Below are 19375 nucleotides of genomic sequence, written 5' to 3'. Positions count from 1 at the left end.
GGCGTTTGTGTGGTTTGGGTGACTGCCTTCTGCATGCCTGCTCCAGACATTCTTCCCATTTAGTGATGCCATCTAATGTGCCATATGTAATTCAATTAGCATGTGTGCGTACAAGTGCAAACGTAGCATGTGCACACGCATTGACGGTCTCACAGAAAGAGGCGGAAACCCATGTGTGCCCACAAACACAGAGGCATGCACGGTGCCACCCCCACCCAGCCCACTTTACCCCAGCACACATACACACACGTACACACATCAGCACATGCACACAAATACACACGCTGCAGCCTCTTTTAATATTTAATGTTGTTACAGCAAAGTCAATTCCCTAGTGGAGGGGCTTTGTGTGTTGGGATCATTCCTTTCCTGTAGTTGCCTTGCAGGCCTGGAGAGCCGCTGACAAATTGTACTCTCTGGCTCAATCCATCCCCAGAGGAGGGTAATGTAATGTGGTTATGAGATTAGAGAATGAGCCTCATTACCAGACAGGCTTCATTTTAAACAGTCTCACTTTCTCTTTAGAAAAAGAGATGAACAGGACTGTTTCCATAAGCCTCCCAATCTTCCTTCTCCATTTGTCACCTAGTGGCTGTAGTTGTTAACCACTCTCCCTCCCCTTCCCCTTCCCCCAGTGTTTACAGCACCCTTTTCATACATCAGTGGGTCTACAAAGGTTCGTCACTCCCCCTCCGCCCCCTCCCCATGCACTTCCGATGAAATCATAGGCTCTCCCCGCAGAGATGTAATCTAAGACAATTTTAAGAGAAGCAATGAGATGTTCCTGTCCCACTCATTTCCAGGTACATTTGCAGAAGTAGGGTCAACAGCTCCCTCTTCCACTTCCCTTCCCACACCTATAATGAATGGAGTCCACAGAGAGGCTGGGGATCCACAGTGGGTGCTGTTGGCATGAGGTACATCCTTAGCATTGTCTATGAGCTTGGCAGACTTGGGTCAAATACTTAGTACCTTTCCTCAGGGTACTCCTACCTCCAGGGTGTATATGGGATCCCATTCCATAATCCTAAGAAGAAGCTCCAGTCATGGGGTGCCAGATGCTGAGGGTAGAAATAGAATCAATAAACCATGTAGGATCTCTAATGATAGTTTGGAATTCTCCCTCTCCTCCATTTAAAGTCTCAGGTATAGAGCTAATACCCTTCCTGCTCTGTCCAGGATACGGGACCATTGTGGAAGATGGAAGATGCTTATTTTCAGGAACAGAATTCCCTAAACACAGAATTCCCACAAATTCTGGTTTTTGGGCATTCCTAACCAAGTCCCAATTCAGTCTGGTGGGTGGATGTTTGGAGAGTTCATAGGACAATGCCTAATTCCATTAGATTTCAAAAGAGGGGCATGTTATTTGCCCTACTTCCTCCCTCACTTGGAGGCCATACAGATCATTGGTTTTGGCGGTGGGTTCCTGACAGTGGGGACTGTCAGCTTGGTAGGGATCATAAACCTGGGTTTCCAAGGGAATGTGGGGAGGGAGTGGGTCTAGGAGGGAGTGCCCAGGTGGGGAATGGTTGATTGCAAAACTAGAATCCTTCTCATTTGCAGTTTGCAAAACATCTCCTTTTTTATTGAAAAAAGCTATTGTTTTCTTAAGGGAAAACATTTATTTATGTGAGTGTGGAAAATGTTTTCCTAATGAAATAGAAGCTGATGCTCAGCCATGACAAGAATCTTCCTCTGCCCATTTTAAAGACAACAGGGGAATACATTTGTGGAACTTGAGTAGACAGCATTGTTTTCCTGCTTTCCTCCTGCCTGGAGCCAAACAGAGATTGGGGCTCAGTGCGTTCCAGTCTGGTTCCACAGGCCAAAGCAGGAAAAAGTGGGTTTGGCTTTGGAAAGTCTTCTGACCTGCAGAAGTAGTCCCAGCCACCTTCTGCCCACTCCTTACACAGTCAGGCTTAGGAGAGGGAGACCAGCCCTGCTCAGCACTGGTTCAAGTATAGCTGCAAGTTGAGTCTTGGTCAGTGACGAAGTGAAGGTATCTTAGCTCAGAACTGGCCTCAATGAAAAAGTATGGGGGCGGGGATGGAGTCAGACACAGGCAAGTTTTATGGCTTTTCCCTCTAAGACAAAGCGGGTTGTCTACTCTCTCTAGGCCAGGTAAGATAGTCTTATTTTCTGGTGCAATTTGCTTCAGCTCTCAGGGATCTCTTTGAAGTGTGTTTTTCCTCTGACATCCTAGAACAGTTTCATTCTGAGATTATGGCTTTTCACCCCATCTCCCCACAAGCCCAACCCCACCAGGCCCTTTCCTCGCCCCAGGCCACTCCCAACTCTCACTTTTAGATCTTGAGGATAACCCAAGCATCTTGAGCTCTGGTGTAAGCTGTCGCTACATCTCTTCTTTCCCTTTTGTTGGGGTTGATGTGGTTGGCTCAGGCCGACTTCTCTGGTTGAAACACCAAGAAACACCTTTATAGTGAAGTATCAGAGAGAGAGAGAGAGAGAGAGAGAGAGAGAGAGAGAGAGAGAAAGAGAGAGAGAAACCCTTTTTCCAACCCTAGCAGCTTTGGAATTCTTGTTCTTAACTGTCTAAGCAGCTGTAGCCACTTGGGCCAAGAGGGCAATGAGGTCCTTGGGGATGGGTTTGAGTTGGGGAGGTGATTCTCTAAGGGGAGAAGGTGGTGGTGGTCTCTGCCTCCATGCTCATGGAGAAGCGCCGATTCTGTCGGCATGAAGACAAGTGTAGAAGGCGCTCTTGGCTGAGGCAGCCAAAGGTCTTGAGAAGCTTGAAGAGATCTTGGCGGAACTTGACGCCGATGAAGGCGTAGAGGAAGGGATTGAGACAGCAGCGCAAACATGCGAGACTGTAGGTGATGTCACTGGCTATGTCCAGTTGCTTGCTGTGTTCACAGTCAGTGGAAGTTTTGTTGAGAGCTGCCACAGTCTTGGCCAGGACCACACCATTATAGGGTAGCTGGAAGACAATGAAGACAATGACCACAGCAATGATGACTTTGATGGCCTTGTTGCGCTCAAAGTTGCGGGCCTGCAGCAGCGTGCGAATGATGACAAGGTAGCAAGAGAACATGACCAGCAGCGGGATTAAGAAGCCTATCACCATCTGAGACACCTGAATGATGGTCGTGAAGGTCACCAGGTCTTCAGTCACCAGTGAACACTTCCCATTCTTTAGGACGTTGCTGTATATAAGCTCTGGTGTGGAAAAGAGGAAGGCCAGCATCCAGACCACACCACAGGAGATCTGACTGATGAGGATGATGCGGGTCCGGTGGCGGTGGGCTGAGACAGCCTGGACAATGGCAAAATAGCGGTCAACACTGATGCACAGCAACAGGAGCATGCCGCTGAAGAAGCTCATTTTGTATGTACAATAGACAGCTTTGCAGAGGATAGGGCCAAAGATCCAGGACTTGGCGGCGCTGACTGCCCAGAAGGGCAGTGTCAAAAGGAAAAGGATGTCAGCCAGGGCCAAGTTCAGCAGGTAGATGTCAGTCATGGTTTTGAGCCTCTTAAAATATATGTAGGTCAGCATGACCAGCCCATTGCCCAGCAGGCCCACAAAGCAGATGACTGAGTACATGGTGGGCAGAAACCAGGCTTTGAAGTCCCGGACGTCTTTTTTGTAGCAAAGGGATTCAAACTGGCTGTAGTCCACAGTGGTGTTTTCATCGCTGTAGTCATCAGTGACTCCATCATAGCAAAGGCAGACCTGTGGGTGGGATGGGATGGAGGGAGCAGAGAATAAAGGGAAAACATCTGGTTTATTGTGGGGCTTTTAAATAGTGGAAAAGGAAAGAAGTCTACACAAAGACCCTGGGGTGGGAGTGGGCAGGGGGAGGGGAATGGCAATAAGTTCCCTTGATTACTCATAGACTGGAACTCAATTTACACCTTTCTCTAGGTTGCTTTATGAGTGGTTAGTTGCTATTTTCTAAGCATGGCTGTTTGTATTCTGTTTTTCTGATTAGACAAAAGAACTCCGAGGATAAGGACCTTTATATCTTTCATGTCTGATATTTCCCCTAAAGCACCCAATACATGGCCCTATACAGTAAGGTTACTAAATAATAAAGGGTGCTTTCAGGATGCTGTATAATAGAGTTGGAGTCAGGAGATCTAAGTTCAAATCCCAGCTCTGACAGATACTAGGTTACTACTGTGTTTCCCCGATAATAAGACCTATCCCGAAAATAAGCCCCCCTTACTGTGTAAGATTCCTCTAAAATAAGCCCTCCCCCGAAAATAAGCCCTATTGAGATTGCTACTGTAGTGAAGGTGATCCCCTGTGCTACACACTACATTACGGTACCCTCTGTATGCACCGTTCCCCGCCCCCCCGTGAAACGCACGCCGCGCTCTGAGCTGCATCCAATCAGAGCTGCAGCAGTGAGCGCGTCATCCTGTTCTTCCCCAGTGATTTGCTTATTGAATAAAAGTACATTTTTTTGTTCACATTTACCTGTTTATTAAAATTGCTGCCAATGTTCATTAAAATAAGCCCTCCCCTGAAAATAAGCCCTCTGGTGTTTTTCTGTCCAAAAAAAAAAAAATAAGACAGTGTCTTATTATCGGGGAAACACGGTAGTAGACCAACAGTCACTTTACCTCTCTGAGATTTAGTTTCTTCATCTGTAAAAGGGAGATAATAATATCTTCTGTACCTACCTATCTCAAAGTTCCTATTTTGGATAAGATAAGATAATAAAAAGCATGTCACCCACCTCAAAGTATCAGCTTTTTTTATGCCACAGCAAAGATTTAAATATATAATATAGACTGATAAAGTATTTATTAAGCACTTACTATTTGCTGGGCACTGTGCTATTTATAGTATTTACCATATGCTATATATTTAAATACTTGATGAATGAATAAATGACAGGGGCAGCTTGGTGGGAGGTGTGGATATTTCTTCCTTCCCCATAGCCCCAGTACCTGCTTCTACCATGCCTGTCAAGGTCCCTCTCTGTTTCCCCAATCCAGCTGTCTGTGCCCACAAAAGGAAATAAAGCCCATTCCCCCCTTCTCCCTGCACCACTCCACACATTATCTCTCTGTCTCTGTGTATCTTACAGACCTTTCCAATCTGTAGGACCCAGTTGCTAATTCATTCTTCTTTCTTTCTTTTTTTAAAGCTTATCTGCCCAATAGGGCAGAATTCAGATGGCCTGAAGTTATTTTTATCGATGAGGGAGAGGGCATATATTTGCTACTCAGCAGAGTATTGGAGAGGACCCTGAAGTTGGGGCCCTGGGTAGCCCCAGAGAGCTAGCAAAAACAGCAATCTAACTTGAATCCAGGGAACCTAGGCCTAAGCTCAGCTGGCTCAAAAGGCAGATTTTTTTTTCATTTTGTCTTTTTTTACAATGCCTTGTAACCAGTAGGCACTTCATAAATGCCTATTGTCTAGTTTGACTTGGACTAATTGCATTCCTGGCCTTAGATAGGGAGAGGGATGAGATAATGTACCCTTTGTCTGAGTTTTTTAATTTGGTATTTTGATGATAGCTCACTTTTATACTTCCTCCCTATAGCCCTAAGAAGTGGAGAGTACAAGATGGGAAAACTGAGTCTCTTAGAGGTTAAATAACAGAATGCTAGAGCTGGAAGACAAATGAGAGTTCATGTAGTCCAATCCCCTCATTCATAGATGTCTTAAAGAGGTGACTTGCCTAGGATTGCACAGCTGGGTAGTGCTGGAGGAAGAATGTGAACATGGATGTTCTGGTCCACCTATTTGATCATCTGCCTCCCCTCAAAGTCAGCATCCACCATTTCCTCTGGACTAGGGCATTCTTAGAATAGGTATGACCTAAAGCAGCCCTATCATTCAGTCAAGGGCTATATTCCAGGGACAGAATATTCAGAAACATTGATTAGCCCGGTCACCAGTCTTCTCTCTCCCCTCCCCAGTTGCCTGGACACATGCTCTCTGGTTTCCCCAAGGCCTTAGGCCCCTAATGGTGCTGGATGTTATATGGCCCTCTCAGCTTAGGCTCCTCTTCTGTCCTCTCTCTGCAGAGAGGGGTCCCTGGCCCTTCTCCTCCCTCCCTTCCTCCTCCTCCAGCTCTCTGCTTATCCTCTGAGGCTCTCCCTGTACATCGATGTTGTAGCCCACAACCCACCACATCCTGTTCCACCTGAGCTGACTCCCTCGTGTAAAAGGGAAATACAAGCCACAACTCCTGCTCCTTCAATCCTCCACCCCCTTACCCAAACCCCAGCCTCTTAACTCTCACTGCCAGAAATATAGGTGCTGCACAGCCCTCTAGTAAGAGGCAGAATCACAGAGCCTTAGAACTTGAAGAGGCTTCAGAAGCCAGCTATACCTACCCTTACCTGAAAAACAATCTCCTCGACAGCACTTCCAAGAACCATTCACTCAGCCTCTGCTTGGAGATCTCTAGAGAGGGGGACCCCGTTCCCTCCCAAGACAGACCATCTCCCTTTGGGAAAGCGCTCTTTTTTTTTCTTTCCATCTGAACAGAAATATCCCAATCCACCCACTTCACCTAGTTCCATCCATTGGGGCCAATCTGGACAAAATTAATTCTGCTTCTACCCAACTTTCCAACACGTACTTGAAGACAACTATCATGTTCACCCTAAGTCTAAGGCACAGGAAAGAGACAGGGAGCTGGGGGTATGGGAAACAAGGCTGTACTTGGAGATGCGTGGTTTAAGTACCAGCAGCCCTCTGGCCTGGGCTTTCAGAAATGGATGAAGATCAGAAATTGAATTCTGGACTTTATTCCTGAAAAGCTGTGGCTCTGGCTACCAGGATATGTTGAGAGTCAAGTTTGGAATTTTCTGCGCCGTTTCATTCTAATATTGGGCAACCCTCTGTATTCAACCCACTCCCTTCCTCAGGGCTGTCTTGTGAACTACCAGTATCCATCTAAACATTAGACTTGGATTCAACTAAGAATTTTAGACCTAGGGTACATGGATAGATTTTGGGGTCATGTGAGACTATAAATTTGGATGCAGAAAAAAACGACATCTTTATTTTTATTTCCTTCAGTAATTTAAAACCATTCTTCTAAGAAGGGGTCCCTAGGCATCACCATACTGCCAAAGGAATCCAGACATACACAAAAAGGTTAAGATTCCCTCCCCCCCAAGTAGATTAGATGGTTGCTAAGGTTCCTTAATTTTCTCATCTGAGCTCAGTTTCTTCTTCTTGAATGTAAGCCCCTTGAGGGCAGGCTCTGTTTTGGTTTTGTCTTTGAATATTCAGCACCCAGCATAGTGCCTGACACATCACATAGGTGTCTGATATTTGTGTTGGGTTGAATTGAAATCGGAACTAACACTTAAATCGACAGAATTGTGTCTAAAGTCAGTGTCAAATGTTAGCGATGAAATGATAAGGATTCTATCTCCCGCCCTATGCTTTTGTGGTTGTTTCAGTGATTTTTTTTCTTTTTCCCTCCTCCCCCACCCCATCTAGGGAGTTTGGGTTGATTCAGTCCATTTCACGAATGAGAAACTGAGATCTGAGAGATGCACTTTGCAAATAAAAGGTGGGAGGATGAATATGAAGTATGGAAAACTTGAGGTACCTAGGATTTAACTTAGATTATCAGACTAAATGCACTCCCTCCTTCTACCTCTTCCCCCTTGGCCACATGAAGTTTTATACTCTCAGACCTCATTTAAGTGTGTGCTTGTTTGTGAGTGAAAACTTATGAGCTTTGTCCTTGGTGGTGCAGTGGAATGGGGGCTGGGTTAATGTCAGAAGGCTTAGGTTCGAATGCTGGCCTTGCCATCTACTACCTGCATCACCTTGGGCAAGTCACTTGCCCTCTCTCTTTGGACCTCCCTTTCCTCATCTGCAAAATTAGATGGGTGTTCCATATACCTTTAAGGACCCTTTAAGTCCCGATCTATGTTTTTTTTTATGCTGCTTCTCTCTCAAAGAACACAAGGTGCGTCCTTAATTCAAATCTCTCCAGGGGAAAGGGTATGGTAATACTTGATTCTTCCCCTATAATGGAACTTGAGGAAATGTGAGCCAGGCTTATGTGACTTCCCCAGTTTGGGGAGCATGGAAGATGAGAGACAGGGTGCAGTTGTAAAACAGGCTCTGTTATCACCCTCTAATCCAAGGCTCTCTCCTTAGACCCCCTACCACTGGCTTGGTGAGGAACTCTTACCTGACAAATAACAAGCAGGGTCACCACCATTACATTCCGCATCCCTTTTCCTGAAGAAGACAAAAGACACGACATTATCAGTTGGCTTGGAAAGTTTTTGGTGAATCTGTGATTAATGAATCATAGAGTATATATGGTACAGAGGTTTTTAACTTTTCTTATGTCACGGACCCCTTGGGCAGCTTGGTGAAGCCTATGGATGGGTGGACCCTTTCTCAGAAAGACGTTTTTAAATGCATAAAATAAAAAAAAAATAGACCAACAGAAGAAACTATATGAAATAAATATACATTTTTTCACATCTAATCCGATTCATAGATCCCTTGAAATCTATCCATGGAGGTAGAGGGTGGGGGAGAGTGCAGCTGCAAGAGGCAGTCCATAGTTAGGAGTGGAGACATGGGTTCCAATTCCTGTTCCCTAATACACCTTAGCTTTGGGTCCCTGGGCAAGTTACTTAATTTCTCTGAGCCTTAACCTCCTCATCTGTAAAAGGACAATAGCTGGCATTTATAAGGTACTCTGGGGTTTGCAAAGAGCTATGCTGTTCAGATTACTCATTGAAAGGACGAGTACTGAAGTTGAAACTTAAATACTTTGGCCACAAAATGAGAAGATTGGGCTCATTGGAAAGGACCCTGATGTTGGAAAGATTGAAGGCAAAAGGAGAAGGGGATGGATAGAAAGTGTCATGGAAGCAATCGGCACAAACTTGGATAGACTTTGGAAGATGTTGGAGGATAGAAGGGCTTGTTGGAGTGCTATGAACTATGGGATCACCAAGAGCAGGACAGGACAGAGTGAATGAACTACAATGCTGTTCATGCAATAGCTCATTAGGGCCTGTGAGACAGGTACTATGAGAACACCATTATCCCCATTATGTTCAGTTGTGCCAAACTCTTTGTGACCTCTTTTGAGGTTTCTTAGCAAGAATACTGGAGTGGTTTGCCATTTCCTCCTCTATCTCTTTTTACAGATGAGGAAACTGAGGCAAACAGGGTTAAGTGACTTGCCCAGGGTCACACAGCTAGTAAGTGTTTAAGACTGGATTTGAACTCAGGTCTTCCTGAATCCAGGTCTGGCTCTCTATCCACTGTGCTACCTGACTGACTTATCCTCATTATACAGATAAAGAAACTGAGGTTCATAGTGGTTGAATGAGCCTGCCCTTGATCCCATGGCTAGGAAATAACTGAGCTAGAATTTGAACCAAGAGCCTCTGGCTCCCAGTTCAGAACTCCCATTATACTACACTTGCTTTTTAAAGCATTCCCTCCCCCTCCTCCCCACCCCAAGTATTAAGTGTTGTTTTGAGGATCAAGTGAGATCATGCATGGAAAGGGTTTTTGCAGAGCCTGAAGTACTATGTAAATGTCAGCTCTTGTTTTTAAGCTCCCCTGTTCCTTATTAAAGAGAGGGGAGAGGGGAAGAGATGCTGGGAACTTTCATCATGGGCACTGCTACTACGCACTATGTTTGTTGAGACAGAACATCAGAACCAGATACCTGGCCAGCTGCCCAGCCCACTCCCCTTGCTCTCCTCTTCTCCTTTTCCTCCCCTTCCTACAGCCAGCTTTATGTCCCAGTCCAGGTCCATCTCTTCAAGGGGCGGTACAGGCCCCCTTCCCCACTTCTTGAAACTCCTTCCATTCCCCTCAGAAATTTCTAATCTGGGGCAGACCCACTCTAACTGAGCTAGAATGAATCTGATTCCTCCACTCTTCATCTGCCACAACCCTGGGCAGGGCTACAAGAAAGCCAGGGTCTGGCTAAAGTTTTGCTCAAAATAGCCATCCAGGGAGAGTTGTCCCTGGGTCCAGGTGTTTCTGCAGAGATCTGATGCCACCAGTCAGGTGCTCTGGGTCCCTCTTGAATGGGGCTGGCCAGCTTAGGAAATAAATGTATGAATGAAGTTGGGTGGGGTGACTGGGTTCACTTGTTTCATTAACCACTTGATGGGGAAGGGTGGTGCCCCAGGGGCTTCTCAGTTCCATACCCAATCAGAAACAATTTTCCCTTTAGCCAGAGTCTTCTCCCTTCTTAAATCAAAGTGTGTTATGGGGACCTCCCAGGAGCTGAGAGAAGAGGACTCACTTGGAGGGTGATAGAGAAGTAGTGGTAGATTGGGGAAAACCCAGTGGCTGGAATGGGAGTCAGAAGACCTTGGATTTGAATTTGATAGTTGTGCTGTGTGCTACTTGTGGGCAAGTCCCCTCCATCTTTGTGCCTTAGTGTCTTAAAATAAGGAAGTTGATCTAGATGATCTCTAAGACCCCATCTAGCTTTAGATTCAAGGCTCCAGGTCCCCAGAAGCCTGGGGATGAGGGTATTCTTTGGTGGGGAGAAGTGGTAGGGAGGAGACCACCAGTACCCCCAAGTTAAATTTTCTTAAATGCTGTTTAGTGGGCTGGTACTCTCTCTCTGTCTCTCTCCCATTTTCTCTCTCTCTCTGTTTTTCTCTGTTTATCTATCTCTCTCACACCCCTCTCTCTCTCTTTCTCTCTTCCTGCAAGATGATTTGTGGGGGGTTAGGACGAATGTTCTATCCCGACCATGAAGTTCAGATACTCCTGGGGTATGTCAGGAGACCTTGGACTGGGCTTAGCCAGGATCCTGTGGTTCCAGGCAGACCAGGTGACCAGGACATCAGGGTCAGCAGAGTCAGAAGGTCTTCAGATGGGCATAGTAATCCCTCCTCCTTCTTCTAAATTTAAGGCTCAGGAGTGAGGAAGGACCCTGGAAACTTTTTCCTTGGAGGTTGGGGAAGATAGTTAGAATTCAAAAGACTGTCCACATTGAGAGTTAGCATTTATATCGTGCTTTAAAATAGACAAAATACTTTACCAATGTGATCTCATTTTATTCCCACAACAAGCTTTGGGGGTGAGTGCTATTGTTTTACTGCTTTACGGATAAGGAAACTGAGGCAGAAAGTTTTTAAAGTAGCTTGCCCAGAGTCGCACAGCCAGGAAGTCCTGGGTTTGAACTCAGGTCTTCCTGATGCCAGGCCCAGAGCTCTAACCACTGTACCACGTAGCTACTTTTTCATGTTTAGCCTGGGCAAGTTACTTCTCCTCTGATTGCTTCAGTTTCCTTTAAAAAAAAAATAAAAGTGTAGGACAACATGATCTCCCAGGTCCCTTTCTGTTCCATGTTCCTCTTTGGAGAGGGTGACTTGAACATGACCGGGGCACTTCTCTCCTTACATTGGGCTGGGGACATGTGACCCACTCTTCCACATCAGAAGCCTTTAAGAATTAGGGGAGTTCACAGGTATTCACCCTGCTTCCCAACTCTGGGTAGTTTCCCTGTGTTGTTTCCTTGCCTACACCGCCACCTGCTGGAAATGATTTGGCAAGACAATTAAAATTTCCTCTGCCCCTGGGGTGAGGGAGAGGGTTTTTTTGGGGGTATGGGGTGGGGAATAGGAAAAGGGGTTGTGATTCCCTGGACTGTCCTTGGGGAAAGAAGGAAATGGATCCAAACAACACAAAGGAGTAGATCTCTGTGTCTCCCTAAATTGTTCATACTGTCCCATGGTTTTCATGGGAAATGGAACCAGATCCCAGGTCCTGGGTTCAAATCTCCCACCTTGCTACTTGTTACCTATAAGATCTTGGGTAGGTAAATCACACATCCACTCTGTGTCCCAATTTCCTCCTTTGTAAAATGAAGGATTTTGGATTAGATAGTCTCTGAGGGCCCTTCCAGCTTCGAATCTATGATTTTATAATCTTTCCGCACTCAAAGCTGAACACTGGCAAATATTAAGGGCCTCAAGACAATTGAGGGAGAAGCTACTTTGAGTTTCCTTGAGGAAAACTAACCCCCTACTTCACCTGATTGGGGAACTGGGCCAAGGTCAAGGGGAGTCAGAGTGAATCAGTGAGGAGACACAGGATTGTCTAGTGCAGGAATTCTTTACCTTTTTTGTCATGGACCCCTTCGGCAGTTTGGGAGAGCCTATGGACCCCTTTTCAAGATAATGTTTTTGAATGCAAAAAAAGTTTTCTTATTCAGTTGTTTCAGACTTTTCATGATCTTATTTTGGGTTTTGTTGGCAGAGATACAGGAGTGGTTTGCCATTTCCTTCTCTAGCTACACATGAAGAAACTGAGGCAAACAGAGTCAAGTGACTTGGCCAGGGTCACACAGCTAGTATGTGTCTGAGGCCAGATTTGAGCTTTTTAGTCTTCCTGATTCCAAGCCCAATGCTCTATCCTCTGTACCATCTAGAGACCCCATGTAAAAATACAGAGGATTATAAAGGAAACCAATTCTAATGAAACAGTTAGCAATGGGGAATTGTGGAAATCTGTTGGAGCCATCCATTCCTTGCCTGTTGAAACAGAGAATTTAAGATCTGAGTTAAAATGTGGAATAGATCTGGAAGGAGCTGAGAAGTTCATTTATTAAATATCTATGTCTTTGCCTGCAAAGAGCTTATTAATTTACCTAGCAACTTTCATCTAGCAACAATCCATCATCTTTACAACCTCATAAAGAGGAGGTATTGTGTAGGGGAAAAAAACCCAGGTTTGAATCCTGATTGTTATTATTATTATCTTTTGGAGGCAATTGGGGTTGTGACTTGGCCAGTGTCACACAGCTAGTGAGTTTCTGAGGCCAGATTTGAGCTCAGGTTCTCCTGATTCTGGGGCTGGTGCTCTATCCAGAATCCTGATTTTTGAAACTTGTTATTTGTGTGACCTTAGGCAAGTCAAACCCTTTGAGCCTTGTGTTCTTCAGTCTGAAAAATATGGGTAATTAAACTTGCACTACCCATGTGAGTGGGCTGTTGTGATTTATATAGTGTTTATAGAGCATTTGTGAACTGATAACACTATATTAAAGGGAACTCAGAAGGGGAAGTTGTTTAGCTAACTAGTCACTGAAGTAGAATCAGGATCATCAGATTATAGATTTAAATCTGGAAGGAATCTTAGAGTTTATATAGACCAGCTCACATGTTTGAGGAAACCAAGGCCCTGAGAAGTTAAGTGACTTGCCCAAGGTCATATAGGTAGAAGTGTTTTGAACCCATGTCCAGTCTCTCAGCTCAGTCTCCTGGGCTTCTCTGTGTCATAGTGGTGTGCATTCTCTCCTTTCCTCAACTCATCTCTTTCTTCTAACACCTTTAAACCAGTAAACCTCAGTTTCCCCAGAGGATCCAGTCTGGGACCAAGTCCATACTTGCCACACCCTGTATAAGGGGCCAGAGACATGTGCACTGACTCATCTCACTTAAGCTCTTAAGTTTTGTTGGACATGCAAATATCATTTAGTTACAGTTGAGAAAGTCTGTTCTGACTAGCAGTGGGAACCAAAAAAACCAAAACCAAAAAGCCAAAAAAAACCCCAAGGTGTCATTGAAGTCATCGAGAGTGAGAGTTGGACCAACAACCTTGTTTCTTTTTCACTCTACCTCCCCCCCCCACTCCCTCCCCCCATGCCTCATATGTGTCCCTTCACTCCCAGAGGGAGCAGCCCAGGAGGAGGTGGCCCTCTTTTGTGCCTGGGAAAAAAAGGTGAAGGGCCTGAGAGGTTGGGGACAGATTTGTTTGTTTTTTTTTTTCCTAGGAAGGGCTGACAATACTGGGAAGACACAGGGGAAACCCTGTGCCTACAAGGGATGGAGAGGTCAGTCAACTGTTTATGAGTCAGAACCTTCATCAGTCATAGACCAGCTGGTTTTAAGTAGGAAGGTTGGACAATACCAGTAAACCTGAGGGTTGGTGGATGGGATTTTGGAACATGGTTGACTTGAATATTGGGTGTTTTCTGCAACTGTTACCTACAGCTTTTATCATGAAGAAATTCCCTAAAATTCCTCTCCGAGTTTTGAACAAAAGAAACTCTCCCCACCTCCTCAGCCTGAGATACAAGTGGGTTGTTGGCTCTGTTCACTCCCTGATCCCCAGTCCCTCTCTAAGCCATGTGCTCAGGACTTTCAGCCTGCCAAATTATCTGGGTACCCAATTCTTTGTTCCATTTGTGTGTAGTGTATGTATGTTAGGAATTGAGTTGGGTAAGGAAAGGTCAAAGGTTCATAGATCTAGATCTAAGGTTGCTTGAGAGGCTGTCCCATTTTACATGAGAAAACCGAGGCACAGAGAAGCTAAGTAATTTGCCCAAGATTATACAAGTAACAAGTATCAAAGGTGAGATTTGAACCTGGGTTCTTTGACTCAAAGTTAGTAGACTTTCTATACTACATCATGCAAAGGAAAGGGAAAGTACTGCTGGATGGGAGCCAGTCTCCCTTAAAAGGAGGAGGCACCCTCTGGGATTGGGGTTAGGCAGGGAAGCTTGAGTCAATGGCAAAAACACTCTCCCACTGAGAGCTTATTGCCAGATAACATGTTTTATGTGTACATGTCTGGTCTTCTCAAGCTTTTTACCCCTTTCCATGCTCTTTGGCCTTTTCTTATTTCCTCCGAATTCTGTTCTGTTTCTCATTGGCCCCACAACTATTATGCTCCCTCCTCCTCCTATTCCTTGGAACATTTTAAACTCCAGAGGTTCTGCCTGGCACTAAAGATTAGGGGGTATGGAAATCAACCAACGTTGTAGATAGCTACAAGCCCAGGCTCCAGAACAATGGGATGCCCGGGACAGTAGTACTAAAAATGGTTAAAATGATAACAATAACAACAGCAGTAGCAGCAAAAACAACAACATCAGAGCCCTAGCCTCTAAGAGAAGATATCCTGTGAGAAAACGCTCTATTGTTTCTTATAGCTGGCCCTTGATCATCCATGAACTTTGGGACAAGAGTAGCCTGGACAATGAGATTTTTGCCTTGGTTTTCTCCGGTAAGGAGGTTACGTTAGATGATCTCTAAAGTCCCTTGCATCTTTGGCATTCTGATTCTATCCCTAAAGCTAAACTTCATTTTCTGTGAATGTCAGAAGGACAGAGTCTCTGGACTATCTACCTTTATATCTCCAATGCAGTGTTCCATACTAGTTTTTAATAGAACCGAATTGTTTGAACTTTCTCTTCTATCACACCTGTTACCAGACAGGGCTTTTTGCTGAGGGGCAAGCAGGCTGCTTGACTTTCTCTTTTAATTGTGGGAAAGCAAGAAGAAGTAAATTAGCAAATCTATATTAGGGGGTAGGTGGGAAAGAGAGGAGTCCAGTAATCTGGAAAATCTACATCTGGGATAGCCAAACAATGGCTATAGAGATAGTGAAATAGCCATATCAGTTAAGATAATGAGTCTATTGACTGTCAGAAATTCCTCCCCCTTCTCCCCACAATCATCCCCCCCCAATATCTGTACAACATCCATGAAAAATTTGTAGAACCTGGATAGATGCATCCAATTCCCTTTCCCCTCATCCTCCAACACTTTTGGGTTTAACCTGTAATTTTATTGGCACAGGAACTTCCAATGAGAACTTTCCTTCCACCAATAAGGTTTCCATCTTCTCAGTAATATGTGGTTTTACTTGCAGGGATTCTTAACAGTTTTTGTGTGATGAGCCTCTTTGGTGGTCTGGTGAAACTCACACATCCTTTCTCAAAATGATTGTTTTAAATGAATAAAATAAAATACATAGGACTACAAAGGAAACTAATTATGTTGAAATACATTTATCAAAATAATTAAAGGAAAAAAAACCAACCAAGTTCATAGACCTCAGATTGAGGACCCCTGTTTTAGAGAGTTGTCTGAGGTACTGAGTAGTTGAATGACTTGCCCAAGGTCATTCAGCTATCAGACTTGGACCCAGGTCTTCCTGACCCTGAGGCCAATTTTCTACCCATTAAGCCAAATTGTCTCTTATGCTGTTTACTTAAGTTTAAAAAAAGGCATTACAAGTGATTGGCACCAATCAATGACATAGCATGCCTGGTTGCATGGCCATCTTCCGAACCGATCCTTCCAGGGGACCGAGGGCCAGAGGAGCCTCTGTTTCTACTTCCTCCCTCCCCCTCCCCCCCTCCCCCCCTAGCACTCCTGTGTCCTGTTGTTTTTGAGAATTCAGACCCTAACATCTTCCCTTTGTTTCTCAAAGCAGCTGAGAACAGTCGTTTCTTCCTGCTCATTCTAGTACTGAAAAGAGCCAGCACAGCCCCGCTTCAATTTTCATTTTGTGTAACAGAAACTAGTCAGTTATCTTGCCCTGTCTGCCACTCCCCTACCTCCTCCTGCCCAACTCTCCCCAAATGAAATGAGTGAAACCTAATCCGCCAATGAAGGCAATGGGCCCTGCCAACTGCCACAGGCCCATTCTTAATAATAATAATAATAAAACTCTTGGTGGTTTCCCTCTTCTTATCTACCCACCATATCTCTAAACTGCTCTCTCTGTCTTGGGTGAGCTGAGCTCCAAGAACAAATCTCCCTCCATCATGAGATTCTATCAGGCCAGTATCCTCCAAAGCAGAGATTGGTGGGAACCTTAAGACAGTTCCCAGGTGTGACTGGCAGTCCTGGAAGGGTTGGAGGCAGAGATTAGGAAGGACCAGGAGCAGGACAGGTACAAGGGCCTCCATTTGGTAGCCTCTGAATGATGGAGTTGAGGGGGTGAGGGAGAAGGGTGTAGCTTCAGAGAAGTGAAGGAGAAAATGTGAATGGTTTGGGGAGAATGAACTCCATGGTGGGATGAGAGATGCCTCCTGGGAGTCTGGAGGAGCCTGGATGGAATATATTCAGACATAGGATACAGATGATGGGTCATTGGGTGGAAACCCTAATGGTCACTTGCTTTTTCAAAGCTGTTTTGCAGAAGGCTGAGCTCAGGGTTCCAGGTCTCTGTATGGGGGGTGGGGTCAGGCAGGTAGGGCAGGGATGATAAGGTATGGAATTGTGGTTCAGTGGCAAAGGAAGACAAGGCAGGGTATCATGAGCCACTTTCACTTTTACAGGTGAGACCTCTTGGGGCATTGAGGCCATTGTGGCAGCCAGCTTGTGATCCAGAAACTCAATTCTCCAAGCTACCCATTTTGACTCTCATTTCACATTACTATGAAAGGGGGTGAATGGCTCCATAAAAATCTTCCAGAATCTTTTTGGCTCTTTTTCCTCTCTCGGAAAGACAAAACCCTGAGATATAACCCCTGGATAAATGGGGTTTAGCTATGAAGAGGGGCTTTTGAATAGAAAAGGTTGCAATGTACTGCAAGGTCTGATTATATGATTCCCTTTTCTGGTGGGATTCATCTGCCTGGGACAGGAAAGGGCTGCCCTAACTGGAAAGAGGGACTGGATTGGGTACCCTGGCAATGATGCTTCTCAAACAGTATGCTATTTGTAGGCAACATATTGAAGGTAGGTTGGTCCTACCTAAGCCTCCAGTGATATTGTCAAGTAGGTTAACTGAGTCTTCCATAGCAGTCTTTATAGCAGAAGAAATGGAGCTAGGGGAAATCTGGGAGTTCCTGGCCATCCTTTCCAAATAGCATTGAAAGCTATATTTCAAATGGTTTAAAATATCTATTTTTTTTTTCAAACTTGAGAGATTTGAAAGCATTCGGTGAAAAATTCCCTTGGAATATGAATTATTTTCTCTGGGAATCTAGGGTTGAGACATAATGCTCCTGGGGCAAATTCAGTTGAGGAATGGGGCTAATGGGCAATGGCACAGAGGACAATAGTTTGGCCCTCTCGTGAGGGTTAGGAAGATGGTGACTCAGGAGAGTAGTGCCATGGTAATGGGATTCTGGTTCTAGTTATCCACGAGTAGTTGACAGAAAACTAGGACATGATGGGTGGGGTGGTGGTCATCATGGATAAGAAGGCATGCTCACCCCAATTCCTTCCCTGTCATGTTTGCACTCTGGGACAAAATCCCATTTTCCCCAGACTAGTTCCAGCTCTGATCTGGAGAGATCCTTATTTTCACACGTAGTGGCCAAGAGATACCACTAAGTCTTTAACCTGTTTCCTGCTTTCAGAGGATAAACTGTCTCTCATTCCTCTGCTCTCCCAAACTTAACCCAATATAACTCTCTTTCTGGCACCCTTCCTTTCTCAGGTGGGAAAGGACGGACTCAGCCCTCAGACCCTCTACTGATTCCCTACCCATTTGAATGAGTGAATGGCTATTTCTAGATTCTGGTTCTACCTTTGGAGCAAAGGAGATGAGAGGCAGCTTCTGTAGGAGCAGTGAATTCCCACCAAACTTGATATCTAGGTTGACCATGCTTGATTAGAGGTCCCCACCACACCTGATCACAGAAATTGAATTTTGAGAACTCAGCCAGTGTATTGCTGAGTGGAACTCTGACCAGAATCCCCACTGGGGATGAGCCTTCCCTCCCTATTCCATACCCTGTAAACTCCAATTGGTACAGAGGCTCAGGGAGACCCTAAAAGTGGTCTCCTTTTTTCTGTCTCCTTGCCATTTGGCAGACCCTAAGAATTACCATGTCCTCAAGGATCCTCTACAAGCCCCCTCCTGTGAATATCCGCAAAAAAAAGTTTCCCCCTAAAGTTCACTCACCTAGGTCCATGGTGCCTGCTCTGCCGTTGCTGTAATCACAAAGAGACAGTGGCCACCCACACACCCTCTAGCTCTGAAGCTGTGGAGGAAGCTGTATCTAGGTTCTTTTTATTGAGCTAGCAAAGGCGCACGTGATGCCTTGGCTCAGCCTCCTGAATGCTTCCTTCTCCCCCCACCTCATTACATATATCACACAGCAGTTGATGGACTTCTCAAAGAACCCCTGAGTCACTGTCGAAAGTTCTGTATTAAGAAAGTCCCTTTTCTAGCCTTGTGAATCCATCTCCAAGTGAGGGAAATTGGGAGGCCTTGATGATGTAATTCAGTTGACACCTTCATTGATCTTTCCAGCCCAATCCTTGATTACCTATGAGTCCTAGGAAGAGGAGCAGTCTGAAAAATGGGTTTCTGTATCAGTTTCCTTCTCTGAGATACAAAGGGGTTGGGTCAGGTGGTCACTAGCTTCTCTCAACTCTGGCATTCTATGTTTTATGTTCTTTCTTTTAAGGCAGGGGCTTCTTATTTTTTTTTTTTTTTTGAGTCATGGACCCCTTTGTCAGTCTGCTAAAGTCTACAGACCTCTTCTCAGAATAATAATTTTAATTGAAGGAAATGATAAATTTCATATATATATGCATATATGTGTGTGTATGTGTGCACACACATATGTATATGTATTCCCTACCCTCCCCCATCCAAGTTCATGGACCCACTGAAATTCATCCACACAGCCCTTGGGAATCTGTGGACCCCAGGTTAAAAAATCCC

The 19375-nt window shown here is 45.0% G+C and overlaps 1 protein-coding gene across 1 annotated transcript; it reads right to left on the bottom strand.

Annotated features, from left to right (window-relative positions):
• Positions 1 to 1613: 1613 nt before the first annotated feature.
• Positions 1614 to 18690, bottom strand: CCR7 (C-C motif chemokine receptor 7). The gene is made up of 3 exons (XM_069074185.1): positions 18608 to 18690; positions 8148 to 8197; positions 1614 to 3697 (listed from the first exon to the last, which is right to left on the bottom strand). The coding sequence occupies exons 1-3, from the start codon at positions 18615 to 18617 to the stop codon at positions 2633 to 2635; spliced, it is 1125 nt and encodes a 374-aa protein (XP_068930286.1). The 5' UTR covers positions 18618 to 18690; the 3' UTR covers positions 1614 to 2632.
• Between the last annotated feature and the right edge of the window lie 685 nt (positions 18691 to 19375).

Source organism: Petaurus breviceps, unplaced genomic scaffold, assembly GCF_028583685.1.
Source record: "Petaurus breviceps papuanus isolate PSGF00001 unplaced genomic scaffold, PetGlider_PUasm1.0 90887, whole genome shotgun sequence".
Taxonomy (NCBI): Eukaryota; Metazoa; Chordata; class Mammalia; order Diprotodontia; family Petauridae; genus Petaurus; species Petaurus breviceps.
This window is presented reverse-complemented; position numbering and strand designations above follow the sequence as displayed.

What these genes read in the sequence shown, in the direction of transcription:
- CCR7 (XM_069074185.1), bottom strand. An exon ending in CCCTGCTTGTTATTTGTCAG is followed by an intron (nt 3,698 to 8,147) that starts GTAAGAGTTCCT and finishes TCCCACCCACAG; the next exon opens with GTCTGCCTTTGCTATGATGG.